At 37.3% G+C, this 26089-nt stretch overlaps 1 protein-coding gene across 1 annotated transcript in view; it reads right to left on the minus strand.

The window, feature by feature from the left end:
* LOC128656667 (enoyl-[acyl-carrier-protein] reductase, mitochondrial) overlaps positions 1 to 21903 on the minus strand; it is a 146518-nt gene extending 124615 nt beyond the window's left edge. The window contains exon 1 of the mRNA XM_053710694.1: positions 21672 to 21903. Coding sequence (XP_053566669.1) covers positions 21672 to 21850 — 179 coding nt within the window. The 5' untranslated portion in view covers positions 21851 to 21903. The remainder of the gene's footprint in view (positions 1 to 21671) is intronic.
* Positions 21904 to 26089: the final 4186 nt, after the last annotated feature.

Raw genomic sequence — 26089 nt, forward strand, 5'->3', positions numbered from 1 at the left:
GCAATGCCCATACAAATGCCCTTTTCAGGGCAATGGAGAGCTTAGTTTATTTTAGATAGGATTTTATTTGGGGGGTTGGTTGTGTGGGTGGTGGGTTTTACTGTTGGGGGGTGTTTGTATTTTTTTTACAGGTAAAAGAGCTGATTTTTTGGGGGCAATGCCCTGCAAAAGACCCTTTTAAGGGCTATTGGTAGTGTAGTTTAGGCTAGGGTTTTTTTTTATTTTGGGGGGACTTTTTTATTTTTTTTATTTAGATTTATTTTAATTATATTTAAGTTAGGGGGTGTTAGGGTTAGACTTAGGTTTAAGGGTTAATAAATTTAGTATAGTGGCGGCGACATTGGGAGTGGCAGATTAGGGGTTAATAAATGTAGGTAGGTGGCGTTGATGTTAGGGGCGGCAGATTAGGGGTTAATAATATTTAACTAGTGTTTGCAAGGCAGGAGTGCAGCGGTTTAGGGGTTAATATGTTTATTCTAGTGGTGGCGATGTCTGGAGCGGCAGATTAGGGGTTAATAATTTTATTTTAGTTTTTGCAATGCGGGAGGTCCTCGGTTTAGGGGTTAATAGGTAGTTTATGGGTGTTAGTGAACTTTTTAGCACTTTAGTTATATGTTTTATGTTATGGCGTTGTAGTGTAAAACTCATAACTACTGACTTTCAGTTTACGATATTGATCTTGGCGGTATAGGGTGTACCGCTCACTTTTTGGCCTCCCAGGCAGACTCATAATACCGGCGCTGTGAAAGTCCCATTGAAAAAAGACTTCATTCAAATTGCGTAAGTTAATTTGCTTTAAGGCCAAAAAGTGTGCGGTCCCCCTAAACCTGCAAGACTCGTAATACCAGCGGTAATGAAAAAGCAGCGTTATGAGGCTTAACGCTGCTTTTTCACTCATACCGCAGAAACTCGTAATCTAGCCGATAGATTATAAACAATTTAATACAGTCCAGCAGGACAATGGATCAGTGGATGCTGTGGGGTGGATGGTCTACAAACAGTAGGATATTTTTTTTATACAGGGTTATTATGTAAGATACTTAGTTACATTCACCTAGATTACAAGTTTTGCGCTATAGAGGGTGCAAAACGAATGCAACAAAAGTTGCGTTATTTCACCCTCCATAGCGCTGCCATTACAAGTTTTAGAAAAGCTACCTTGTGCGTGCAATATGGTTGCGTTGAGCTTCATACCGCACAAAATACAAGCGCTGCTTTGACGTGCTCGTGCACTCTTTCCCCATAGACATCAATGGGGAGAGAGTATTAAAAAAAATACTAACACCTGCGATCGCGGAATGAAAAGCTCCATAACGCAGCCCCATTGATGTCTATGGGGAAAAAAAGTTATGTTTAAACCTAACACCCTAACATAAAGCTCACGTCTAAGCACAAACATTTCCGCCACCTACATAATGTTATTAACTCCTAATCTGCCGCTCCCGACATCGCCGCCACCAAAATAAATCTATAAACCCCTAATCTTCCGCTCCCGATATCGCTGCCACTATACTAAAGATATTAACCCCTATTCCCCTGCACCCCAACCGCAGGCCTGGATGAAGATGGAGCCGCCAGGATGAAGATCGTTCAAGCAGGACTTCAGCAACTGTGAGTACCTAAAGAGTGGTTAGTCTTTTTTAAGGTTTTTTGGGGTGGGTTTTTTTTAGATTAGGGTTTGGGCATTTCTTAAAAGAGCTTAATGCCCTTTTAAGGGCAATGCCCCAAAAAATGCCCTTTTCAGGGCAATGGGTAGAAAATTATTTTTATTTTATATAGATTTTTATTTTGGGGGGTTGGTTGGGTGGTGAGTTTTACTGTTGGAGGGGTCTGTATATTTTTTCAGGAAAAAAAGCTGATTTCTTCAGGGCAATGCGCTACAAAAGGCCTTTTAAGGGCTATTGGTAGTTTATTGTAGGCTAGGGGGTGTTTTTATTTTGGGGGAGCTTTTTTATTTTGATAGGGCTATTAGATTAGGTGTAATTTTTTTTGGTTATTTTTGTTTTATTTTTTGTAATTTAGTGTTTGTTATTTTTTGTACTTTAGTATTTTTTTATTTTTTGTAATTTTTATTTTTTTATTTTTGTAATTGTAGATTTTATTTTTTTAGTAGGGTTAGGTTTTTTTAATGTGCAATTTAATTAATTTAATTGATAGTTATTTTAATTTTGGTATAATAGTAATGTTAGTTTAAACGTATTTTTTTTTAATTTCACAAGTAAGTTTTTATTTATTTTAAGATAGGGATCTTGTAATTTTAATTTAAAGTTAGGGGGTTGTTAGGTTTAGGGGTTAATAGTTTATTTTTTTGCAATGTGAGGGGCTGTCAGTTTAGGGGTTAATAGGTTTATTTAGTGGTAGTGATGTGGGAGGCCAGAGGTATAGGGGTTAAAAACTTTATTTAGTGGTGGTGATGTCATGGAGTGGCAGAATAGGGGTTAATATATTTGTTATAGTGTGGGCAATGTTGTGGTGCGGGGAATAGGGGTTAATAACTTTAGTATAGTGCAACGATGTTGGGGAGCAGCGGAATAGGGGTTAATAAATTTTATTAGTGGTGGCGATATCGGGAGCGACAGATTAGGGGTGAATAACTTTAATTTAGTGTTTGCAATGCGGGAGGGCCTCGGTTTAGGGGTTAATATGTAGTTTATGGGTGTTACTGTACTTTGTTACACTTTAATTATGAGTTTTATGTAACAGTTTTGTTGCATACAACTCATAACTACTGCTCTCAGATGGCGGTACGGAACTTGTCGTTATAGGGTGTAACGCAAGCTTTTTAGCCTCACCGCAATACTTGTAATGTTAGCGCTATGGGAATTCCATGAAAAAACGTAATTTTTTCGAGTGCCGGACTGATGTTGCGTTCGTTACAGGCTAAAATGCTTGTGGTACAGCTATACCGACAAGTCTCATAATGGCTGCATTGCTGTTTTAACGCTGAAATTACAATTTTTTCCAGCGTTAAAACACGAACGCACAACTTGTAATCTACCTGATTGTAATTTAGGCTAAAAAGTCCATCAAGTTCAACCTTTCAAAAGAAAGTCATTTTTTATTTTTATTTTATATTTATACTTTAGGGGCTCAGGCCTTAAAGTGAATGTCAATATTGATGCTAAAGTGCCCGATTTTTAAAAATTCGATTAAAAACAGGGGCACTTTAATTCATCAAAATTTACATTTCACTCCTTTTGAGAAAAAAAAACTTACCTTTTAATCTTCACAGCAGCTCCAAGCCTCTTCCTGGGTCTAAAATGAGGAATCCGGCTTCCTCCAATCATGGCGTTGAATCAGAGACTGACTCCCCCGGGGGAAGCCATGATTGGAGGATGACCTATCCATCATTTCTGATGTCAGAAATGGCTTGCAACGACCGGAGTTAGCTGGAGCTGCTGTCAAGATTAAAGGGTAAGTTTTTTTTTCACAACAGGAGTGAAATGTAAAATTTGATGAATTAAAGTGCCCCTGTTTTTAATAAATTTTTTAAAAACCAGACACTTTAGCATCAAAATTGACATTCACTTTAAGTGATTTACTGGTTGAGGGGGGAATAACATGGGTGTTTTTTAAAAAAGGTGTTGGTTATAAAGATGGTTTACCTAAATGTACTTTTGCTTTATTTAATCAGTTTCACCTTTTGTTACAGGAAATAAAAATACAGATGTAAACTAGAGTGACTCAGTTCACTTAGATCAGGGGTGAATAGGATTAGAGAGAGATTCTACTTAAAATCATATATGTGAAAGAGCAGCACTTAAACACGTTGAAAAAATAATAATTTCAACTGAAACTAATTTAAGCAGTATCATAAAAGGGACACTCAAGTCAAAATCAAACTTTTATGATTCAGATAGAGCACTCAATTTTAACTTTCCAAATTACTTCCATTAACAAAATGTACACAGTCTTTTTATATTTACACTTTTTGAGTCACCAACTCCTGCTGAGCGTGTGCAAGAATTCACAGAACATATATGCATTTGTGATTGGCTGATGGCTGTCACATGATACAGGAGGAGTGGAAATAGACTTAAAAAGATAGTATAGTCAAAATTAAACTTCATTTAGATAGAGCATGCAATTTTAAGGAACTTTCTTATTTAATCCTATTATCATTTTGTCTTTGTTCTCTTGGTATCTTTATTTTAAAAAGCTGGAATGTAAGCTTAGAAGCCGGCACATTTTTAGGTCAGCACCTGAGTAGTGCTTGCTGATTGGTGTCTAAATGTAGCCTTCCAATCAGCAAGTTCTACCCAGGTGCTGAACCAAAAATGGGCTGGCTCCTAAGCTTACGTTCCAACTTTTTAATATAAAGATACTAAGAAAACGAAGAAAAATTGATAATAGGAGTCAATTAGAAAGTTGCTTAAAATCACATAATCTATCAGAACCATGAATATTAATTTTTGACTAGATTATCCCTTTAACTTATGAATTTCTTACAAATACTCACTGAGTGATAATGACAACTCTTACATTTCTATTGGCTGAGAGGGACACACCTATGTAAGACTGACAACACTTTTTGCTTTTATTAGACATGTGCATTCAGCAGTTTCATTCACTGCTTATTGCAGAAAAAGGCAGCTGCTTGCTGCATTCAACTCTTTTGGAGTCAGATTTATTCATGTGAAAGGGCAACACACTAAGGCATGGATCTGCACAAATCTTAGGCCTAGATTTAGAGTTCGGCGGTAGCCGTCAAAACCAGCGTTAGAGGCTCCTAACGCTGGTTTTGGGCGCCCGCTGGTATTTGGAGTCAGTGATTAAAGGGTCTAACGCTCACTTTGCAGCCGCGACTTTTCCATACCGCAGATCCCCCTACGCCATTTGCGTAGCCTATCTTTTCAATGGGATCTTTCTAACGCCGGTATTTAGAGTCGTTTCTGAAGTGAGCGTTAGAGCTCTAACGACAAGATTCCAGCCGCCTGAAAATAGCAGGAGTTAAGAGCTTTCTGGCTAACGCCGGTTTATAAAGCTCTTAACTACTGTACCCTAAAGTACACTAACACCCATAAACTACCTATGTACCCCTAAACCGAGGTCCCCCCACATCGCCGCCACTCGATTAAAAATTTTAACCCCTAATCTGCCGACCGCCACCTACGTTATACTTATGTACCCCTAATCTGCTGCCCCTAACCCCGCCGACCCCTATATTACATTTATTAACCCCTAATCTGCCCCCCACAACATCGCCGCCAGCTACTTAAAATAATTAACCCCTAATCTTCCGACCGCAAAGCGCCGCCACCTACGTTATCCCTATGTACCCCTAATCTGCTGCCCTAACATCGCCGACCCCTATGTTATATTTATTAACCCCTAATCTGCCCCCCACAACGTCGCCGACACCTACCTACACTTATTAACCCCTAATCTGCCGAGCGGACCTGAGCGCTACTATAATAAAGTTATTAACCCCTAATCCGTCTCACTAACCCTATCATAAATAGTATTAACCCCTAATCTGCCCTCCCTAACATCGCCGACACCTACCTTCAATTATTAACCCCTAATCTTCCGATCGGAGCTCACCGCTATTCTAATAAATGTATTAACCCCTAAAGCTAAGTCTAACCCTAACACTAACACCCCCCTAACTTAAATATAATTTACATCTAACGAAATAAATTAACTCTTATTAAATAAATTAATCCTATTTAAAGCTAAATACTTACCTGTAAAATAAACCCTAATATAGCTACAATATAAATTATAATTATATTTTAGCTATTTTAGGATTAATATTTATTTTACAGGCAACTTGGTATTTATTTTAACTAGGTACAATAGCTATTAAATAGTTAAGAACTATTTAATAGTTACCTAGTTAAAATAATTACAAAATTACCTGTAAAATAAATCCTAACCTAAGATATAATTAAACCTAACACTACCCTATCAATAAAATAATTAAATAAACTACCTACAATTACCTACAATTAACCTAACACTACACTATCAATAAATAAATTAAATACAATTGCTACAAATAAATACAATTAAATAAACTAGCTAAAGTACAAAAAATAAAAAAGAACTAAGTTACAGAAAATAAAAAAATATTTACAAACATAAGAAAAATATTACAACAATTTTAAACTAATTACACCTACTCTAAGCCCCCTAATAAAATAACAAAGCCCCCCAAAATAAAAAATTCCCTACCCTATTCTAAATTTAAAAAGTTACAAGCTCTTTTACCTTACCAGCCCTGAACAGGGCCCTTTGCGGGGCATGCCCCAAGAAGTTCAGCTCTTTTGCCTGTAAAAGAAAACATACAATACCCCCCCCCCAACATTACAACCCACCACCCACATACCCCTAATCTAACCCAAACCACCCTTAAATAAACCTAATCCCCTGATGATCTTCCTACCTTTGTCTTCACCATACCAGGTTCACCGATCCGTCCTGGCTCTTCATCCTATCCGGCAAGAAGAGGACATCCGGACCGGCAAACATCTTCTCCAAGCCGCATCTTCTATCTTCTTCCATCCGGTGCGGAGCGGGTCCATCTTGAAGCAGGCGACGCGGATCCATCCTCTTCTTCCGATGTCTCCCGACGAATGACGGTTCCTTTAAGGGACGTCATCCAAGATGGCGTCCCTCGAATTCCGATTGGCTGATAGGATTCTATCAGCCAATCGGAATTAAGGTAGGAATTTTCTGATTGGCTGATGGAATCAGCCAATCAGAATCTAGTTCAATCCGATTGGCCGATCCAATCAGCCAATCAGATTGAGCTCGCATTCTATTGGCTGATCGGAACAGCCAATAGAATGCGAGCTCAATCTGATTGGCTGATTGGATCAGCCAATCGGATTGAACTTGATTCTGATTGGCTGATTCCATCAGCCAATCAGAAAATTCCTACCTTAATTCCGATTGGCTGATAGAATCCTATCAGCCAATCGGAATTCGAGGGACGCCATCTTGGATGACGTCCCTTAAAGGAACCGTCATTCGTCGGGAGACATCGGAAGAAGAGGATGGATCCGCGTCGCCTGCTTCAAGATGGACCCGCTCCGCACCGGATGGAAGAAGATAGAAGATGCGGCTTGGAGAAGATGTTTGCCGGTCCGGATGTCCTCTTCTTGCCGGATAGGATGAAGACTTTGGAGCCTCTTCTGGACTTCTTCAGTGGATGTCTAGCCCCCGCTTGGGTTGGATGAAGATATCGGAGCCAGGACGGATCGGTGAACCTGGTATGGTGAAGACAAGGTAGGAAGATCATCAGGGGATTAGTGTTAGGTTTATTTAAGGGTGGTTTGGGTTAGATTAGGGGTATGTGGGTGGTGGGTTGTAATGTTGGGGGGGGGGTATTGTATGTTTTCTTTTACAGGCAAAAGAGCTGAACTTCTTGGGGCATGCCCCGCAAAGGGCCCTGTTCAGGGCTGGTAAGGTAAAAGAGCTTGTAACTTTTTAAATTTAGAATAGGGTAGGGAATTTTTTATTTTGGGGGGCTTTGTTATTTTATTAGGGGGCTTAGAGTAGGTGTAATTAGTTTAAAATTGTTGTAATATTTTTCTTAAGTTTGTAAATATTTTTTTATTTTCTGTAACTTAGTTCTTTTTTATTTTTTGTACTTTAGCTAGTTTATTTAATTGTATTTATTTGTAGCAATTGTATTTAATTTATTTATTGATAGTGTAGTGTTAGGTTAATTGTAGGTAATTGTAGGTAGTTTATTTAATTATTTTATTGATAGGGTAGTGTTAGGTTTAATTATATCTTAGGTTAGGATTTATTTTACAGGTAATTTTGTAATTATTTTAACTAGGTAACTATTAAATAGTTCTTAACTATTTAATAGCTATTGTACCTAGTTAAAATAAATACCAAGTTGCCTGTAAAATAAATATTAATCCTAAAATAGCTAAAATATAATTATAATTTATATTGTAGCTATATTAGGGTTTATTTTACAGGTAAGTATTTAGCTTTAAATAGGATTAATTTATTTAATAAGAGTTAATTTATTTCGTTAGATGTAAATTATATTTAAGTTAGGGGGGTGTTAGTGTTAGGGTTAGACTTAGCTTTAGGGGTTAATACATTTATTAGAATAGCGGTGAGCTCCGATCGGAAGATTAGGGGTTAATAATTGAAGGTAGGTGTCGGCGATGTTAGGGAGGGCAGATTAGGGGTTAATACTATTTATGATAGGGTTAGTGAGACGGATTAGGGGTTAATAACTTTATTATAGTAGCGCTCAGGTCCGCTCGGCAGATTAGGGGTTAATAAGTGTAGGTAGGTGTCGGCGACGTTGTAGGGGGCAGATTAGGGGTTAATAAATATAACATAGGGGTCGGCGATGTTAGGGCAGCAGATTAGGGGTACATAGGGATAACGTAGGTTGCGGCGGTTTACGGAGCAGAAGATTAGGGGTTAAAACTGTAATGCAGGGGTCAGCGATAGCGGGGGCGGCAGATTAGGGGTTAATAAGTGTAATGCTAGGGGTGTTTAGACTCGGGGTACATGTTAGAGTGTTAGGTGCAGACGTAGGAAGTGTTTCCCCATAGGAAACAATGGGGCTGCGTTAGGAGCTGAACGCTGCTTTTTTGCAGGTGTTAGGTTTTTTTTCAGCTCAAACAGTCCCATTGTTTCCTATGGGAGAATCGTGCACGAGCACGTTTTTGATGCCGGCCGCGTCCGTAAGCAACTCTGGTATCGAGAGTTGCATTTGCGGTAAAAATGCTCTACGCTCCTTTTTTGGAGCCTAACGCAGCATTTGTTTGAACTCTCGATACCAGAGTTAAATTTATGGTGCGGCCAGAAAAAAGCCCGCGGAGCGTTAACAGCCCTTTTACCGCCGAACTCTAAATCTAGGCCTTAGTGTGTTGTACTTTCACAAGAAAAAATATGGCTCTGAAAAGAGCCATATGCCACAAACGGCTGCCTTTTCCCTCATTCCAGTTAATAAAATAAACTGCAATTTTTAAATAAAATCTAGTTGTATTTTTTTGTGAATTTTGCCAGTGTGATCTATATGACTGCAGGGGGGAAGCTATTTTATTTAAACTGTGGGCATATGTGCACATATATAGGTACATTAATTATATATATTTGTATTCTTCTAACTGGAATGTGAAAAGGTGTTCTTGGTCAATTGAATCTTCATACAACCCTTTCCTTGGACCCAAACACTAGTTGCTGGGTTATTACAGACAAACACATCCAGTTACCTATGTTAATTAGTATTTACACTAAGCATAACCATTTGATGAGAATAGTTTCCCCAAGATCAGACTGAGATAGGAACAGTTAGTCCCTTCCTGATTGTTGAAGACAGAGGATGAGAAGTAAAGTTATGGCTGGTTAAAAGCTTACTAGGTAGTAAAAAGAGAGTGTAAGACATCAGGAGGGAAAATAGGATAAAGAAGCAAGGCTTTAGGAAGGCCATCTGTTTTAATGTATCTATAACATTTATGTTATATATTAGTAATTTTATAAATATGTTTACGTAACTGTTTTTCCAGTTTTCCTGGTTTCGTTTTGCAGTGGAATTTGTGTGTAGATCTAATGTTAACTTATTTATTTCATTATATTTATTTATGTATTTTTTTACATACACAATAGAAAACAAATTGGAGTACTATGTCCCTTTAATTTTTACCTATTTCTTTAGTAAATCAATTGACAAAGTATAATTTGTGTTAACAAGTTGGCCTGGGATTCCCTTAAAGCTATCTTTCAGACTGTCCCTTTGAACTAACACTTTCTACCTTTATCCCAGGATAAGTTAAATCTATTAGCGGAACTACAGTTAAGTTTTAGTTGATACACCAATAATCAATAACTGGCGACCTTCACCTTAAAGGTCCTGAGGTCACAGTGAATCTCACCAGTGCTTTATCATCTACTCACCCCAGAGCAATTGTATAATTTAGTAATGCAAACCTGTCTTGTGCTATCTCATTACAATCTTTCATGTATCAGAAATATTTTCATTGCTGACAGGTAGATAATATATCTGTTGAGATGCATTGAATGCATCATTTTTTTTTTTACAAGCTATCAGCTAGATTACGAGTTGTGTGTTAGGCTGAAAAAGCAGCATTAACAGGTCCTAACGCTGCTTTTTCACTACCGCTGCTATTACAAGTCTTGCAGGTTTAGGGGCACCACACACTTCTTTGACCTTACCGCAAAACGACTTAAACATTTTTTTTATATGGGACTTCCATAGCTCCGGTATTACGAGTCTGTCCTGGGAGGCCAAAAAGTGAGCGGGACACCCTCTACCTCCAAGATCCCTAACGCATTTTAAAGTCAGTAGTTAAGAGTTTTATGGTACAACGCCGTAACATAAAACTCATAACTAAAGTGCTAAAAGTACACTAACACCCATAAACGCCCCAAACCGCCCCCAACGTCACCGCCACTATTCTAAATGTATGAACCATTAACACACCCTAACTTAAATATAATTTAAATAAATCTAAATACAAATTCCTATCATTAACTAAATTATTCCTATTTAAAACTAAATACTTACCTATAAAATAAACCCTAAGCTAGCTACAATATAACTAATAGTTACATTGTAGCTATCTTAGGGTTTATTTTTATTTTACAGGCAAGTTTGTATTTATTTTAACTAGGTAGAATAGTTAATAAATAGTTATTAACTATTTAATAACTACCAAGCTAAAATAAATACAAATTTACCTGTAAAATAAAACCTAATCTAAGTTACAATAACACCTAACACTACACTACAATTAAATAAATTAACTAAATTAAAAACAATTAAATAAATTAAATTAGCTAAATCACAAAAAAAACCCCACTAAATTACAGAAAATAATAAACAAATTACAAGATCTTTAAACTAATTACACCTAATCTAATAGCCCTATCAAAATAAAAAAGCCCCCCAAAATAAAAAAAACCCTAACCTAAACTAAAGTACCAATAGCCCTTAAAAGGGCCTTTTGCGGGGCATTGCCCCAAAGAAATCAGCTCTTTTACCTGTAAAAAAAATACAAACAACCCCCCAATAGTAAAAATCACCACCCACACAACAACCCCCCAAATAAAATACTAACTAAAAAAAAACTAAGCTCCCCATTGTCCTGAAAAGGGCATTTGGATTGGCATTGCCCTTAAAATGGCAGTTAGCTCTTTTGCGGCCCAAAGCCCTAACCTAAAAATAAACCCACCCAATACAACCTTAAAAAAACCTAACACTAACCCCCTGAAGATCGACTTACTGTTCTGAAGACCGGACATCCATCCTCAAGGAAGCGGCAGAAGTCTTCATCCAACCAGGCCAAAGTCCTCAACGAAGCCGGGAGAAATCTTCATCCAAGCCGGGCAAAGTGGTCCTCCAGACGGGCAGAAGTCTTCATCCAGACGGCATCTTCTATCATCATCCATCCGACGCGGAGTGGCTCCATCTTCAAGACATCCGACGTGGAGCATCCTCTTTATCCGGAGTCTTCTTACTGAATGACGGTTCCTTTAAGTGACGTCATCCAAGATGGCGTCTCTTAGATTCCGATTGGCTGATAGAATTCTATCAGCCAATCGGCATTAAGGTAGAAAAAATCCTATTGGCTGATGCCAATAGGATTTTTTCTACCTTAATTCTGATTGGCTGATAGAATTATTACATCTTGGATGATGTCACTTAAAGGAACCGTCATTCAGTAAGAAGACTCTGGATGAAGAGGATGCTCTGCATCGGATGTCTTGAAGATGGAGCCGCCCCGCGTTGGATGGATGAAGATAGAAGATGCCGTCTGGATGAAGACTTCTGCCCGTCTGGAGGACCACTTCGCCCGGCTTGGATGAAGACTTCTCCCGGCTTCGTTGAGGACTTCGGCCCGGTTGGATGAAGACTTCTGCAGCTTCCTTGAGGATGGATGTCCGGTCTACAGAACAGTAAGTCGATCTTCAGGGGGTTAGTGTTAGTTTTTTTTTAAGGGTGTATTGGGTGGGTTTTATTTTTAGGTTAGGGCTTTGGGCCGCAAAAGAGCTAGCTGCCCTTTTAAGTGCAATCCCATCCAAATGCCCTTTTCAGGGCAATGGGGAGCTTAGGTTTTTTTAGTTAGCTTTTTATTTGGGGGGTTGGTTGTATGGGTGGTGGGTTTTACTGTTGGGGGGGTTGTTTGTATTTTTTTTTACAGGTAAAAGAGCTGATTTCTTTGGGGCAATGCCCCACAAAAGGCCTTTTTAAGGGCTATTGGTAGTTTAGTTTAGGCTAGGGTTTTTTTATTTTGGGGGGGCTTTTTTTATTTTGATAGGGCTATTAGATTAGGTGTAAATAGTTAATAACTATTTAATAACTATTCTACCTAATAAAAATAAATACACGTTTCCAAGAAAACAAAGAGAGCAGCGCTCAAAGAAATCTCTCCTCCGCAGCAGCACACAGGCAATTCAGCCTATTCAGAAATCACAGCCGTCTTCACGCTATCCGCAACTGAACGCCCAGGCACACGGTCTCAGGATGATGACATCACCGGTGCTCACCTTGTGTAGGAGCGCTCCATTAATGCTCAAAATCAAGAAACTTATCCAAAACGAAAGGCAGCACCCAGGAAGAAATCAAGCAGACTCAACAGACCTTCTATGTTTAAATAGCTTAGCAAAGTTTAATGAAGCATCCACAAGTCTGAGTATACAGAATGGTCAAACATGTTTCGTAAGTATTACATATTCACTTTCTCAATGACCACTATTAGACTAATGGCACCTCTCTAAATTTATAACAGGTACTTATTTCTCATAGGTCTACAATCAACTAATAATGTTCTCCCAATAGGGACAACTATCTCTGCGTCTTTGGAGATAGTTGTCCCTATCGGGTCATTATATAGATGACCTTCTCTTCGTTTGGAGAGGTCCAGAGGAAGTGATTCATTCATTCATTAATCATTTACAAGATAATGATCTCAATCTTACATTTACTTATATGCACAGCAAAGAAAGTGTAGATTATTTGGATATTTCTTTGAAATCAAATGAAAAAATAAAACGAGTAGAGATAGAACTGTACAGGAAAGATGTGGCAGTCAATACCATTTTAAATGCTGTGTCTTGTCATCCTAAACACACTGTAAATGCAATTCCCAAGAGTCAGTACATGCGGGTTAAACGCAATTGTACCACCATGAATTGGAAACATACGAGAAACATGCCAGAGATCTTACAGATAGGTTTGTGGACAGTGGATACAGGAAGGATACCCTCCTAGAGACCAAAAAACAGGTGGATTCTGTGGAAAGAAGTTCTCTTTGTACTCATAAAAAGAGATTACCAGATATGAGCAACAAACCCAAGTTTATTACTACTTATAGTAGCGAATATCATAAAATTTGTGGGATCATTAGAGAGTCATTATGTATTCTAGAAACTGATGACAAACTTAGAGAAATTGTAAACAAAGGGTGCTCATTTGTATCCAGAAAAGCTAAAACCTTGGGGAATACTTTATCTCCATCAATGCTGCCAGGGCATAAGAAACCCAATTGGTTATCTTTGAAACCGGGTTTCTTTAAGTGCAACAGCATGAGATGCAAGTCATGTTCATATGCCATTTTTGATACAGAATTCATTTCAAAAGTAACCGGTAAAGTGTTTCAAATGCGTTAGCATTCTATGTGCAATTCTTGTTTTGCCATTTACCTTTTGACCTGCAGAGGTTGCGACAAGCAGTATGTAGGTTTAACCACAAGAGCTGTAAAAGATCGGTTTCTAGAACATCTAAGAGCTATAGATGACCCCTTGTCTACTACACCTATCTCCCTGCATTTCAAACGGGAACATAATGCTGACAGTTCACTTTTTGCATTTCAGTGTATACAAATTATTCCCAGGCACCCTAGAGGGGAAAATAGAGAAGAAATCCTAAGACAACGAGAAGTCTTTTGGATTTTTCATTTAGATACACGAATGCCAAAAGGATTGAACTCCGAGTGGGATGTCAAACTTTTTGTATAGGCATCCCTGCCTTCTTTACCAATTATGGGGTGTGATAATCACACCATAAATTATTACTATTATTTTTTCAGTAATAGTTTGTTTTCAAATACAGTGTTTCTTTTAATATTAGTCTTGCAACTTTGTACTTAACCATGGAGTTTAGAATGGGTTGTTATATCTAATTATTTTTATGCTTTGATTAATTGCTGACAGTATTTAATTTTTCTTGGGGTAATATAAAGTTTAATAAATTTAAGAATATCTGTTTATTTGCTGAAGGCAAGTCAAGTTTATATTTAGCTTTAATAACATTAAATCCATTCTAGCATTCAATCTATGGTTACTCCCCCCCCCCCCCTTATGTATATGTTAAACAGGAGTATAGAATGTGACACAATAGTTGATTGTAGACCTATGACAAATAAGTACCTGTTTAGGGGGTGGAGTTTTACACATTATAAATTAAGAGAGGTGCCATTAGTCTAATAGTGGTCATTGAGAAAGTGAATATGTAATACTTACAAAACATGTTTGACCATTCTGTATACTCAGACTTGTGGATGCTTCATTAAACTTTGCTACGCTATTTAAACATAGAAGGTCTGTTGAGTCTGCTAGATTTCTTCCTTGGTGCTGCCTTTCGTTTTGGATATGTAAAATAAATACAAAGTTGCCTGTAAAATAAAAATAAACCCTAAGCTAGTTACAATGTAACTATTAGTTATATTGTAGCTAGCTTAGGGTTTATTTTACAGGTAAGTATTTATTTTGAAATAGGAATTATTTAGGTAATAATATTAATTTTTATTTAGATTTATTGTACTTATATTTAAGTTAGCGGGTGTTAGGGTTAGGGTTAGACTTCGGTTTAGGGGTTAATACATTTATTATAGTGGCGGCAACGTTGGGGGCGGCAGATTAGGCGTTAATAAATGTAGGTAGGTGGGGCGATGTTAGGGACAGCAGATTAGGGATTAAAAATATTTAACTAATGTTTGCGAGGCGGGAGTGCGGCGGTTTAGGGGTTAATATGTTTATTATAGTGGCGGCGATGTCCGGAGCGGCAGATTAGGGGTTAATAAGTATAATGTAGGTGTCGGCGATGTTGGGGGCATCAGATTAGTGGTTAATAAGTGTAAGATTAGGGGTCTTTAGACTCGGGGTTCATGTTAGGGTGTTAGGTGTAAACATAACTTTAGTTTCCCCATAGGAATCAATGGGGCTGCGTTACTGAGTTTTATGCTGATTTTTTGCAAGTGTTAGACTTTTTCTCAGCCGGCTCTCCCCGTTGATTCCTATAGAGAAATCGTGCACGAGCACGTATGACCAGCTCACCGCTGACTTAAGCAGCGCTGGTATTGGAGTGCGGTAAGGAGCACAATTTTGCTCAATGCTCACTTCTTGCCTTTTAACAATGGGTTTGTAAATACCCGGAATGCCAGCGCTGTAGGTAAGTGAGCATGAGAGAAAACTGCTTGTTAGCACCGCATAGCCTCTAACGCAAAACTCGTAATCTGGCAGTATGCAAATGTAACTTCAGGTTCAGCAGCCTGTTTTTAAAATGGAGAAAGAAGCAGTTTCTGCTTCAAAAACATGTGGAAACAGAACCTGCTCCAAAATTTGCAAATGCAGCTTAATAAATCTAGCCAATTGTGTGTCTTTCCAGCATCAGAGTTCTGGTAGTTTCACTTATCGTTTAGCAACATTCTATTCCACAGACTGATTGTGCACTTCCTGTGTGTTTTAACGTCACAATAAACAGCTTTACTTTACCCTTTTTATTAATTGTTTTTAACATATTTAAAGGCTACTTTTTTCAATTTATATTTTTATTGAGGTTGAAAACAAGACAATATAAAATGCCACAGACGTAAGCTCTTATACAGTGAGAAACAACGTACATCAATAAACAAGATTGTTGTTATACATATCATGTTAGCATGCAATTTTTAAGAGCATCAATTGTATAATATCCGCTGACATTGACATAACATAGACATAGTGAACTATAAAATGATCTAACATTGCAATGTTCTCTATGTGGCCAGGTAGGACATAGAACAGACCTCAGGTTTTCTAGATAAGTATAGGTAGGAATCCCCTATAAGAGGTTAAACAATAGGTGTAATAGATGTTCCCCCTTTCATAACCAGTGGTTGTTTATGGACCACTTAGAATATAAATCAAACTAAACTGGGGAAACTAAGGGGATATTAGAGATGAGTATATAGATATGCAATGGTCAAGATTAGGCGAATAAGGGATATGTTTTGTGATGAAGGATATCATTTTAGTGGTGTCAGGTGATGTAAAGGTGTACATAAAGATAAGCCGTACATACCTTGTTGATTGTTCTGTTTATATCATATAATGTACTTAGGATTTATCTAATATAGTTACTAGAAAGCATAGTCAATGATACAGGAGGATACTAAAAGATCAAAATGGAGACTACTACTCAACTACATTTAACCTCAACATCTGAAATGAAGTATCGGTTGGTGTGGCGACTGTGCATACTCACCATAGGTTATCTAATCACCTGAGGAACATAATCAAATCAGTTGCTTCTTAAATGAGGCATATAAAATAATAATTCAGGGGTATAGGTTATTTGATACATTTTCCCATGTTTACCAAGTAAACTATAGCGGGGGGAGGAGCTAGCTGTAAGATTTAGGTTTCTTGGCTAGATAGGAATATTTAAATAGGATAAAATACAAGATCAATGGTGTCTATCTTCCAAGAGACACATATATGCCAATATGAAGCCAAATGGGGCCCTCACTAACTGTAATGCAACTTGCAATGTTATATGTAATATGTAAGGTGTAAAAATATAGTAATATGGTTATATAAATGAGAGTAAATGTTAACAAGATGGTATAGTAAGCTTATGTAGGAGCCACCTTATGTTAATAAAATTAGTTACATCAAAGGCACTGCTATTTGCTTCAATATAAACTTTGCAATATATAAAAAATGATAAAATTACAATATAAAGTAGGCACAAGCTCTCAACTAGGAAGCTTATGGGGCAAATATGTAACTCTGTCTAATGAGAATAAGAGATTAGTAGCTGAACCAGACTATTCTGTCAATGAACACCATCATTGTGAAGGTCTAAAAGTGTAACTGCGATACGGCAAATATACATATCTGTATGATACAACTTGTCTAGGAGAGCTATCTATTTCAGTAGGTTCTGTCCCAACCCTTTCAGTAATATTTGGTAGTCTGATTTAGAAGTCATAGTTTATAGCTTAGATAAAATGTGCCATGCCCCTGCTGGAAACACGGCAACAGTTGTTCTTATTATCATGGTGACTATGACGTATATAACAATAAAGTGCCATACTTGCTCTAGTAATGTCCATAGGGTACATAAGCATTAGTACAGTAAGATGGCATGCCATGACAGGACTAATATAAACACTAAGAGTGACTAATGATAGTCATCCTTCTCTCTTGAAAAATATTGTATGTGGCCTGTAATATTACAAACTTAATGCATAGTAACATATTAACACAGAATAATATCAAGAAACGAATACCTTAATGTTACCATAACGCTCTGATTATCAAACCTAACATTTTCAGGTAAAGAATCATATTCCGCTTTACTGTAAATCATAGGAGTTCACAACAGTTAAGTACAGACAGCAGAAATATTGAGAAGTTAAAAGTAAACTTGAAAACATCATATATTATAAATAAAATCTTTCTGGTCAGAGAAATAAAGACAGTCTTATGTCCTTTCAACTATTTTTGTCCCGTTCAGCCTGAGGGATGTTAGAGAAACACATTCCTAATGATAGAATTTATCCTATCCTTACCTTTATATGATAAATATTGGAAGAAACACAATTCCAGAAACTGGTCAGTTCTTTGTAGTTCAAAAGATCTTGCCAGCATGGCTTGAAGTGTGAAGGGGGGGGGGGGGCACTGTAAAAAGTAAAAGAGCAAGGTCTCTTTGGTTAGGGATCGACCCAAGGACAGTTCTCTGCTCTGCAAGGGGACAACATACTCAACCGAGTATAACATCACTGTCGCCTCCGATACATCCACAGATCTATCTAAACATAAATCCGTAAATATTGCGTTGGGGTAGGGTACATCGGGAATCAACAGAACTGCATCCCCTCCAAAAGACATTTCTTCCTGGCTGTCTCTCGCAACCACTGGGCAAGAGGTCAGAATCGCAGGCCCTTCCATCCCAGAGGTAGTCTCCCCACGAGGGAGCACATCCATCTGTCGCGAAGCATCACTCAACAGGTCCCCACCACAGTCAGCAGCAACAGGCTCACTGGTACCAAAGCAGCAATCAATTAGTTTGTGGAACTTCCTAAAGTGAACCTCTAGTAAGGTAAGAATCTTGTTTTTTGTGTCTTTCCGAAACTATGCGATTATCCCTGAGCAGGTGGTTCTAATGCTTAATCTCAGTATATGTAAGTAGCTCTATTGGCTTTACCCAGTCTTCTGGATGGGGATTATGCAGCAGCCTAGGTTTTGAAGGCAGCAAATCACATTGGGCAGCGGCTATGCTTGTCGGCCATATATCCTACAAGCAGCCTTGTGGCCTCACCAAAGGGCGTAGGTCCGGGACCAAGCACAGTTAGCACTCCAAAGTTTTTTAAAAGCAACAGAGAGGCTTCTTGTTTAAATCTCAGTTGAAATCTTAAATAATGTAAAATATATATATATAAGAACCTCTTTGTTATATGCTTGGATCAGGAGATCCTTTAGTGTACATCCTGCCACGTCAGTGGTCGGCTCCACTCCCTTAAAGGCTACACTTTAATACTCAATATAGTTTTTTCTTTCTCTTTTTTTTTTTAATCTACTTTTAAAAAGGCACGATCAAGCCTGCACCAACTTTAAGAATGAGAAATTGATTATTTATCCTTTCCATCATATCAGGGGTGGCAAGATAAATCACCCTGATACTCATTGTTCAGGGTGACGGCATGCCCTTTGGCATTGCACAGACGAGTTCTTGTGCAATGTTAAATACACATTGTGCACCACATTGTTGCACTTGTAGGCATGCAGGTCCTCTACTTGAGAACATGTCCACTTGCAATCTTAATACATTTTCCCAAAATGTTCTTTATCTCTCTAGTTACATGAAGCTTTTTATCTATTAAAACTATTGATATTAATAGCCAAGGTTGACCAGGGTGAAATATAGACATATCTCTATTGACTTGAAAGTAATTTGCTTATAATAATCTCATTCCTTTTTCATTATTTGTTTTAACCATCATCAGTGCCCAACATTCTCAAAACAACTGAGTGTAATAAAATAAAATAGTCATTGAATTAACAATCATGCATTATTTTTAATCACCCACAATGACCATAATATCATTGTGTAGTGAAATGAAAAACAGCAAATGAATTCTGTGTAAGTGTTAGCTATATAATGTTTCCTTAGTAGTTAATATGATGGAATAATTTTACATTGTTGATGCTTGATTAGTGAATCAGCACACAACTTGGTTTTGTATGGCTTCAGTCATTTTGTTAGAACAATTAGCAAATTCACTTGATAAACAGTCTGGTCATGGGTGAAATTGAGGAGATTTTTTGTGACTAATTTGACCATACGGTATAATGAAATTAAAGAGGAGTTATCAGATGGCTTTATTCATTGGTAATTAATGTCAACATCTGTAATCAAGGGAATGACTGAAGAAATTGTATTTCTACTAACTAAGCACCTAGTGTTCAGTATCATTCACTTTAATTATTTGCATTCTTGCCTTACTGCAATAAAATCAAATAAATTCTAATTGCATGGGTAATGGAAAAAAGGGCAGCTAATTCCAGAGCACTGTTTTTTTTTCTCTCATTGACAGAATAAATATCTAATTAAAGGAATATATCAACAATGCTTATCATCATTAGTCAAAGGGTTGCAAAAATGCAGTTCTCCATGAATGTAAAAAAAAAAAATCTAAAAAAAAATGAAGAGCCAGCTTATTGAAAAACAAGATAGCAAAAATTTCTTTCATTTAATTTAATATTTCATTTTAATTATTTACTGAGATATAACACAGGAAAGCTATAAGACACGTGTGTTTAACTTTTTCAACTGAGGAGCCAACTGGAGTTTTTTAATGGCACAGAAGGAGCAATTAATTAAAATTAATTTTAATTAATTTTTTAATGAGCAAACTTTAAAGTAGAAAGATAATTATTTAGGGTACATAAGTTACTGGTGGAAAACCTCATCTTCGACTACTTTTTCTTAACTTTATTTTTAACCAGTCTTTATCCACCTTTACGTCTCTCCTTGCTCTTCCTATAGTGCTGGATATATAATGTTTTAATTTTTTTACACTTACTGATTTATTTATATTTATATGTTTTTTTTTTCCATTTTTTATTAAATCTGTTTCTGTGATATAATTATATCTAGTCTCACTTGTAATAAACATTCGACTATGCTTTTAATGTATACCATATGGGTCCTGCAGCATCATCTGACCTTTATGACGTGACTGAGTCTAACTGGTCTTGACAGTAGTTTTTTTAGACCATGCTTTAAATGTTTACAATCCAGGTCTTTTAGTACCATGTGACCCAGCTCAATCAATAAGATCTGTTTAATTCCTTTAAAGGTGTGCCACTGCCTCTGAGTGGTTGGAGTGCATTCTTTGGAATGTAGTAACCTGTCCTTCTAAATGCTGCACAGTGATTGGTTGATATGTGCAGGATCCTATTTATATCCATCCTTCATTGGCCACAATAAAGGAAGTAAGATAAACAACATTAAAAAGGTTTTTCAAGGGGGGGGGGTCCTGGAGCCAGCAAAACAATATATATTTTTCTATCTAAAATGACAATTTTCACTGTGTTTAAAAGATTTATTTTGCATTCAGATTTTTTTTTAAATAAAGTGAATGATTTTCAGTATTTTTTTTTTATAACGTAGGAAAAGTATATCAGCAAATAACCACAGTATTGCAGAAGATCATCATGGAAAATACATTTATTTCAGAGTATTTTAAGAAGTCATTTTGATAGGAAATATGATGTGTTGCAGTATTTTTAGATAAGGATCCTGCAGATTGCATGACAGACTCTGCATTATTAACCCATTCCCACCCTTAGGACGGTCTATGCTGTCCTAACCGCACTGGGCTTTAACGCTCTTAGGACAGAATAGAGTGTCCTAGCCTTTTGGCTGTAGCTAAGCCAAAGGCGCTTCCTGAATGTGATTGTGGGCTGGAGGGTTGGGATCGTGGGCTGGAAGGTGTGCCTAGCATCATGGGCACTCCCCCCAGATACAATCCCATTATTGAAATCACAACACTGCACAAACGATCGCATGATTTCACTTTTTAACTTATTTGTCTACATCAGAAATTTGTTCCGATGTAGACAAATTAGTCCAGATGGGAAGGGGTTGAAGAACAAATTAAAACAATAAATCTTTGTTTATGCCTTTATAAGAATAAAGTCTGATATTTTCTCTATAGGGAGAAGACCCAGGAGATAAAATTAATGAGACAATCTATTCATATTTAGAGTGTATATTAATGTCAACACAAAATCCTCATTAAATACATGGTTTATCTTATTTACTTATTTTAGTTCCCTTAAAATATTCAGGAAGAAGGATAAATAGTTTAAAGCCTATTATATATTCTCATTCATAAATTGAATTTGGTTGGTTCACTGTACAAAACATTCATGTTTAGTCCATCTAATATACTTACTGCAGAACGTCCTTGTAGTGACCATGTGTTCTGTAGACAAGAGCTTCACAGGATGTCTGATATGCTTGCCTTGCACATTTTCTCCCAAATTGACCCTGACTGTACCATAATTGTTTGTAAAATGAAAGCCTGAAAACATGAGTTCTTTTTAATGCACTAACGAGGAAAGAACTCTCCATTAAAAAAATAAAAGTTAAAAAAAATAACAAAAATAACCAAACAGATAGATATAACAAACGTTAGTAACTGTGTATCAGTCTTTTATTAATATTTCACTGCTGCAACACGCTTATATGCTGTTCCTTATTTCTTATTGCACAAGCCTTGACAGTAACTTTATCTAGACAATGTTGCAATTGGATAAATACTGTAACAATGTTTCAAAGATAGTTTGTTCTAAGAAAAATGCATACGTAGTGTGTATGTGTATATAGTTTTACTTGTACAGTATATATATATATACTTATATATATATATGTATAATTATATATATATATATATATATATATATATATATATATACACTGAATATATATATATATATATATATATATATATATATATATATATATATATATATATATATATATACATACATACACACCTGCACACATTTATATGATTATGGTGTTGGGCAGGATATAAAAAAAATGGTAGTAAATGGTGTTTTATAATGTAGTTTTTAAAGCCCTTTTTATATTAATGGTAACTTAGTAACTTAGAGGGGCCTACAGTGGGGGAGAAGATCATGTAGGATGGTAGGATGTCAAGTAAGGGGTGTTTTAGGTAGTTAGGGTTCAGTTAGCTGATGATGGGAAGGTGTTTGGTGATCAAGCTCAGAGTTTTTTGTTGATTGATGTTAGATTTAACCAGCTGTGTGGCCAGATTACGAGTTTTGCGTTATGAGGGGTGCGGTGCTAACAAGCAGTTTTTTCTCACTGCTCACTTACCTGCAGCGCTGGTATTACAGGTTTTTGCAAACCCGGCGTTAAATGTCAGGAAGTGTGCATAGAGCAAAATTGTGCTCCATACCGCACTCCAATACCAGCGCTGCTTAAGTCAGTGGTGAGCTGGTTGTACATGCTTGTGCACGATTTTCCCATAGACATCAATGGGGAGAGCCGGCTGAGAAAAAGTCTAACACCTGCAACAAATCAGCATAAAGCTCAGTAATGCAGCCCCAATGATTCCTATGGGGAAACACATTTTATGTTTACACCTAATACCCTAACATGAACCCTGAGTCTAAACACCCCTAATGTTACACTTATTAACCCCTAATCTGCTGCCCCCAACATCGCCGCCACCTACATTATATTTATTAACCCCTGAACTGACGCCCCCAATGTCGCCGCAACCTACCTAGACTTATTAACCCCTAATCTGCCGCCACCAACGTCCTTTTGCGGGGCATTGCCCCAAAGTAATCAGCTCTTTTACCTGTAAAAAAAATACAAACAACCCCCCCCAACAGTAAAACCCACCACCCACACAACCAACCCCCCAAATAAAAAGCTAACTAAAAAAAACCTAAGCTCCCCATTGCCCTGAAAAGAGCATTTGGATGGGCATTGCCCTTAAAAGGGCATTTAGCTCTATTGCGGCCCAAAGTCTCTAACCTAAAAAATAAACCCACCCAATACACCCTTAAAAAAATCCTAACACTAACCCCCGAAGATTCACTTACCGGGAGAAGTCTTCCTCCAAGCGGCAAGATGTCCTCAACAAAGCCGGCAGAAGTCTTCATCCGATGCAGAGCGGCTCCATCTTCAAGACTTCCGGCGTGGAGCATCCTCTTCAAACAACGTCTTCTTCCGAATGAATATCACTTTAAGTGATGTCAACCAAGATGGCGTCCCTTAGATTCCGATTGGCTGATAGAATTCTATCAGACAATCCGAATTAAGGTAGAAAAAATCCTTTTGGCTGATGCAATCAGCCAATAGGATTGAGCTGGCATTCTATTGGCTGTTCCAATCAGCCAATAGAATGCGAGTTCAATCCTATTGGCTGATCCAATCAGCCAATAGGATTGAAGTTCAATCTTATTGGCTGATCCAATCAGCCAAAAGTATTTTTTCTACCTTAATTCCGATTGTCTTAGATCAGAATCTAAGGGACGCCATCTTGGATGACGTCACTTAAAGTGATATTCATTCAGAAGAAGACGTTGTTTGAAGAGAATGCTCTGCGCCGGATGTCTTGAAGTGGGAGCCTCTCCGCGTCGGAAGGATGAAGATAGAAGATGCCGTCTGGATAAAGACTTCTGCCCATCTGGAGGACCACTTCTGGCGGCTTCATTGAGGACATCTTGCCGCTTGGAGGAAGACTTCTCCCGGTAAGTGAATCTTCGGGGGTTAGTGTTAGGATTTTTTAAGGGTGAATTGGGTGGGTTTATTTTTTAGGTTAGGGACTTTGGGCCGCAATAGAGCTAAATGCCCTTTTAAGGGCAATGCCCATCCAAATGTCCTTTTCAGGGCAATGAGGAGCTTAGGTTTTTTTAGTTAGCTTTTTATTTGGGGGGTTGGTTGTGTTGGTGGTGGGTTTTACTGTTGGGGGGGTTGTTTGTATTTTTTACAGGTAAAAGAACTGATTACTTTGGGGCAATGCCCCGCAAAAGGCCCTTTAAGGGCTATTGATAGTTTAGTTTAGGCTAGGGTTTTTTTTTATTTTGGGGGGCTTTTATTTATTTTGATAGGGCTATTAGATTAGGTGTCATTAGTTTAAAAATCTGTCTGTAGTGGTTTTTTTTGTGAATTAGCTAATTTAATTTATTTAATTGTATTTAATTTAGGGAATTGATTTAATTGTAGGGTTAGGTTAGGTGTTAGTGTAACTTAGGTTAGGTTTTATTTTACAGGTAAATTTGTATTTATTTTAACTAGGTAGTCAGTAAATAGTTAATAACTATTTAAAAACTATTTTACCTAGTTAAAATAAATACAAACTTGCCTGTAAAATAAAAATAAACCCTAAGCTAGATACAATGTAACTATTAGTTATATTGTAGCTAGCTGAGGGTTAATTTTATAGGTAATTATTTAGTTTTAAATAGGAATAATGTAGTTAATGATAGTAATTTTATTTAGATTTATTTAAATTATATTTAAGTTAGGGGGTGTTTAATATAGTGGTGGCGACGTTGGGGGCGGCAGATTAGGGGTTAATAAATGTAGGTAGGTTTCATCGATGTTAGGGTTGGCAGATTAGGGGTTAATAAATATAATGTAGGTTGTGGCGATGTTAGGGGAGGAAGATTAGGGGTTAATATTATTTAACTAGTGTTTGCGAGGTGGGAGTGTGATGGTTTAAGGGTTAATATGTTTATTATAGTGGCAGCGATGTCCGGAGCGGCAGATTAGGGGTTAAACATTTTATTATAGTGTTTGCGATGCGGGAGGGCCTCAGTTTAGGGGTTAATAGATAGTTTATGGGTGTTAGTGTGCTTTTTAGCACTTTAGTTATGAGTTTTATGCTACAGCATTGTAGTGTAAAACTCATAACTACTGACTTTAGAATGCGCTAGGGATCTTGGAGGTAGAGGGTGTACTGCTCACTTTTTGGCCTCCCAGGACAGACTCATAATACCAGCGCTATGGAAGTTTACGTAAGTCATTTTGCGGTAAGGCCAAAGAAGTGTGCGGTGCCCCTAAACCTGCAAGACTTGTAATAGCAGCGGTATTGAAAAAGCAGCATTAGGACCTGTTAACGCTACTTTTTCAGCTTAACGCACAACTCGTAATCTAGCCGGTGGTGTTTTTTGTGAGCTGAGAAATTATTACATTCTAACTATTCTAATGTATGTAGAAAATACACTTTTTTGTTAGATCATTTTATTTATTTTTAAATAAATTCCCTTATTGTGTTTCTATCAAATTTGTTAAAAATGTAGCAAAATGGAACATATGCATGTATACTTGTAGTTGGTTTTCTCACTAGCTTTATCCTCATACAGAGTGGCATAGGTGCACAACTTTGACAATGTATGTAACCCTTTTGCATGGGGTAAAATACACAGTAAAAAAATAATTTGTTTAGACGTAAAGTGCTCTAACGAAATAGAACATTTTAGATTTACTCTATAATGTCCCTTTAAGTGAGATGGGTTGTTTGCAGTGTATTTTAAATAATGATTTTCATACTATGTGGTTATTTTTAATACACTTTAATATACTCAGTAGATAAAAAAGTTTATTAAGTAGATTATAAGTGGGTGTGGTCGGCCGGTAGTAGCCGTGGTCTGAAACCGCAAAAGAGGGGGGAGAGATAGAGAGAGCAAAAGAGAGAGGGGAGAGAGAGCAAAAGAGAGGGAGAGAGCAAAAGAGAGGGAGAGAGAGAGAAAGAGAGCAAAAGAGAGGGGGAGAGAGAGTAATAGAGAGCAAATAAGAGGGGAGAGAGAGAAAGAGAGCAAAATAGAG

This window comes from Bombina bombina, chromosome 4 (genome assembly GCF_027579735.1).
Source record: "Bombina bombina isolate aBomBom1 chromosome 4, aBomBom1.pri, whole genome shotgun sequence".
In the NCBI taxonomy this organism is placed as follows: domain Eukaryota; kingdom Metazoa; phylum Chordata; class Amphibia; order Anura; family Bombinatoridae; genus Bombina; species Bombina bombina.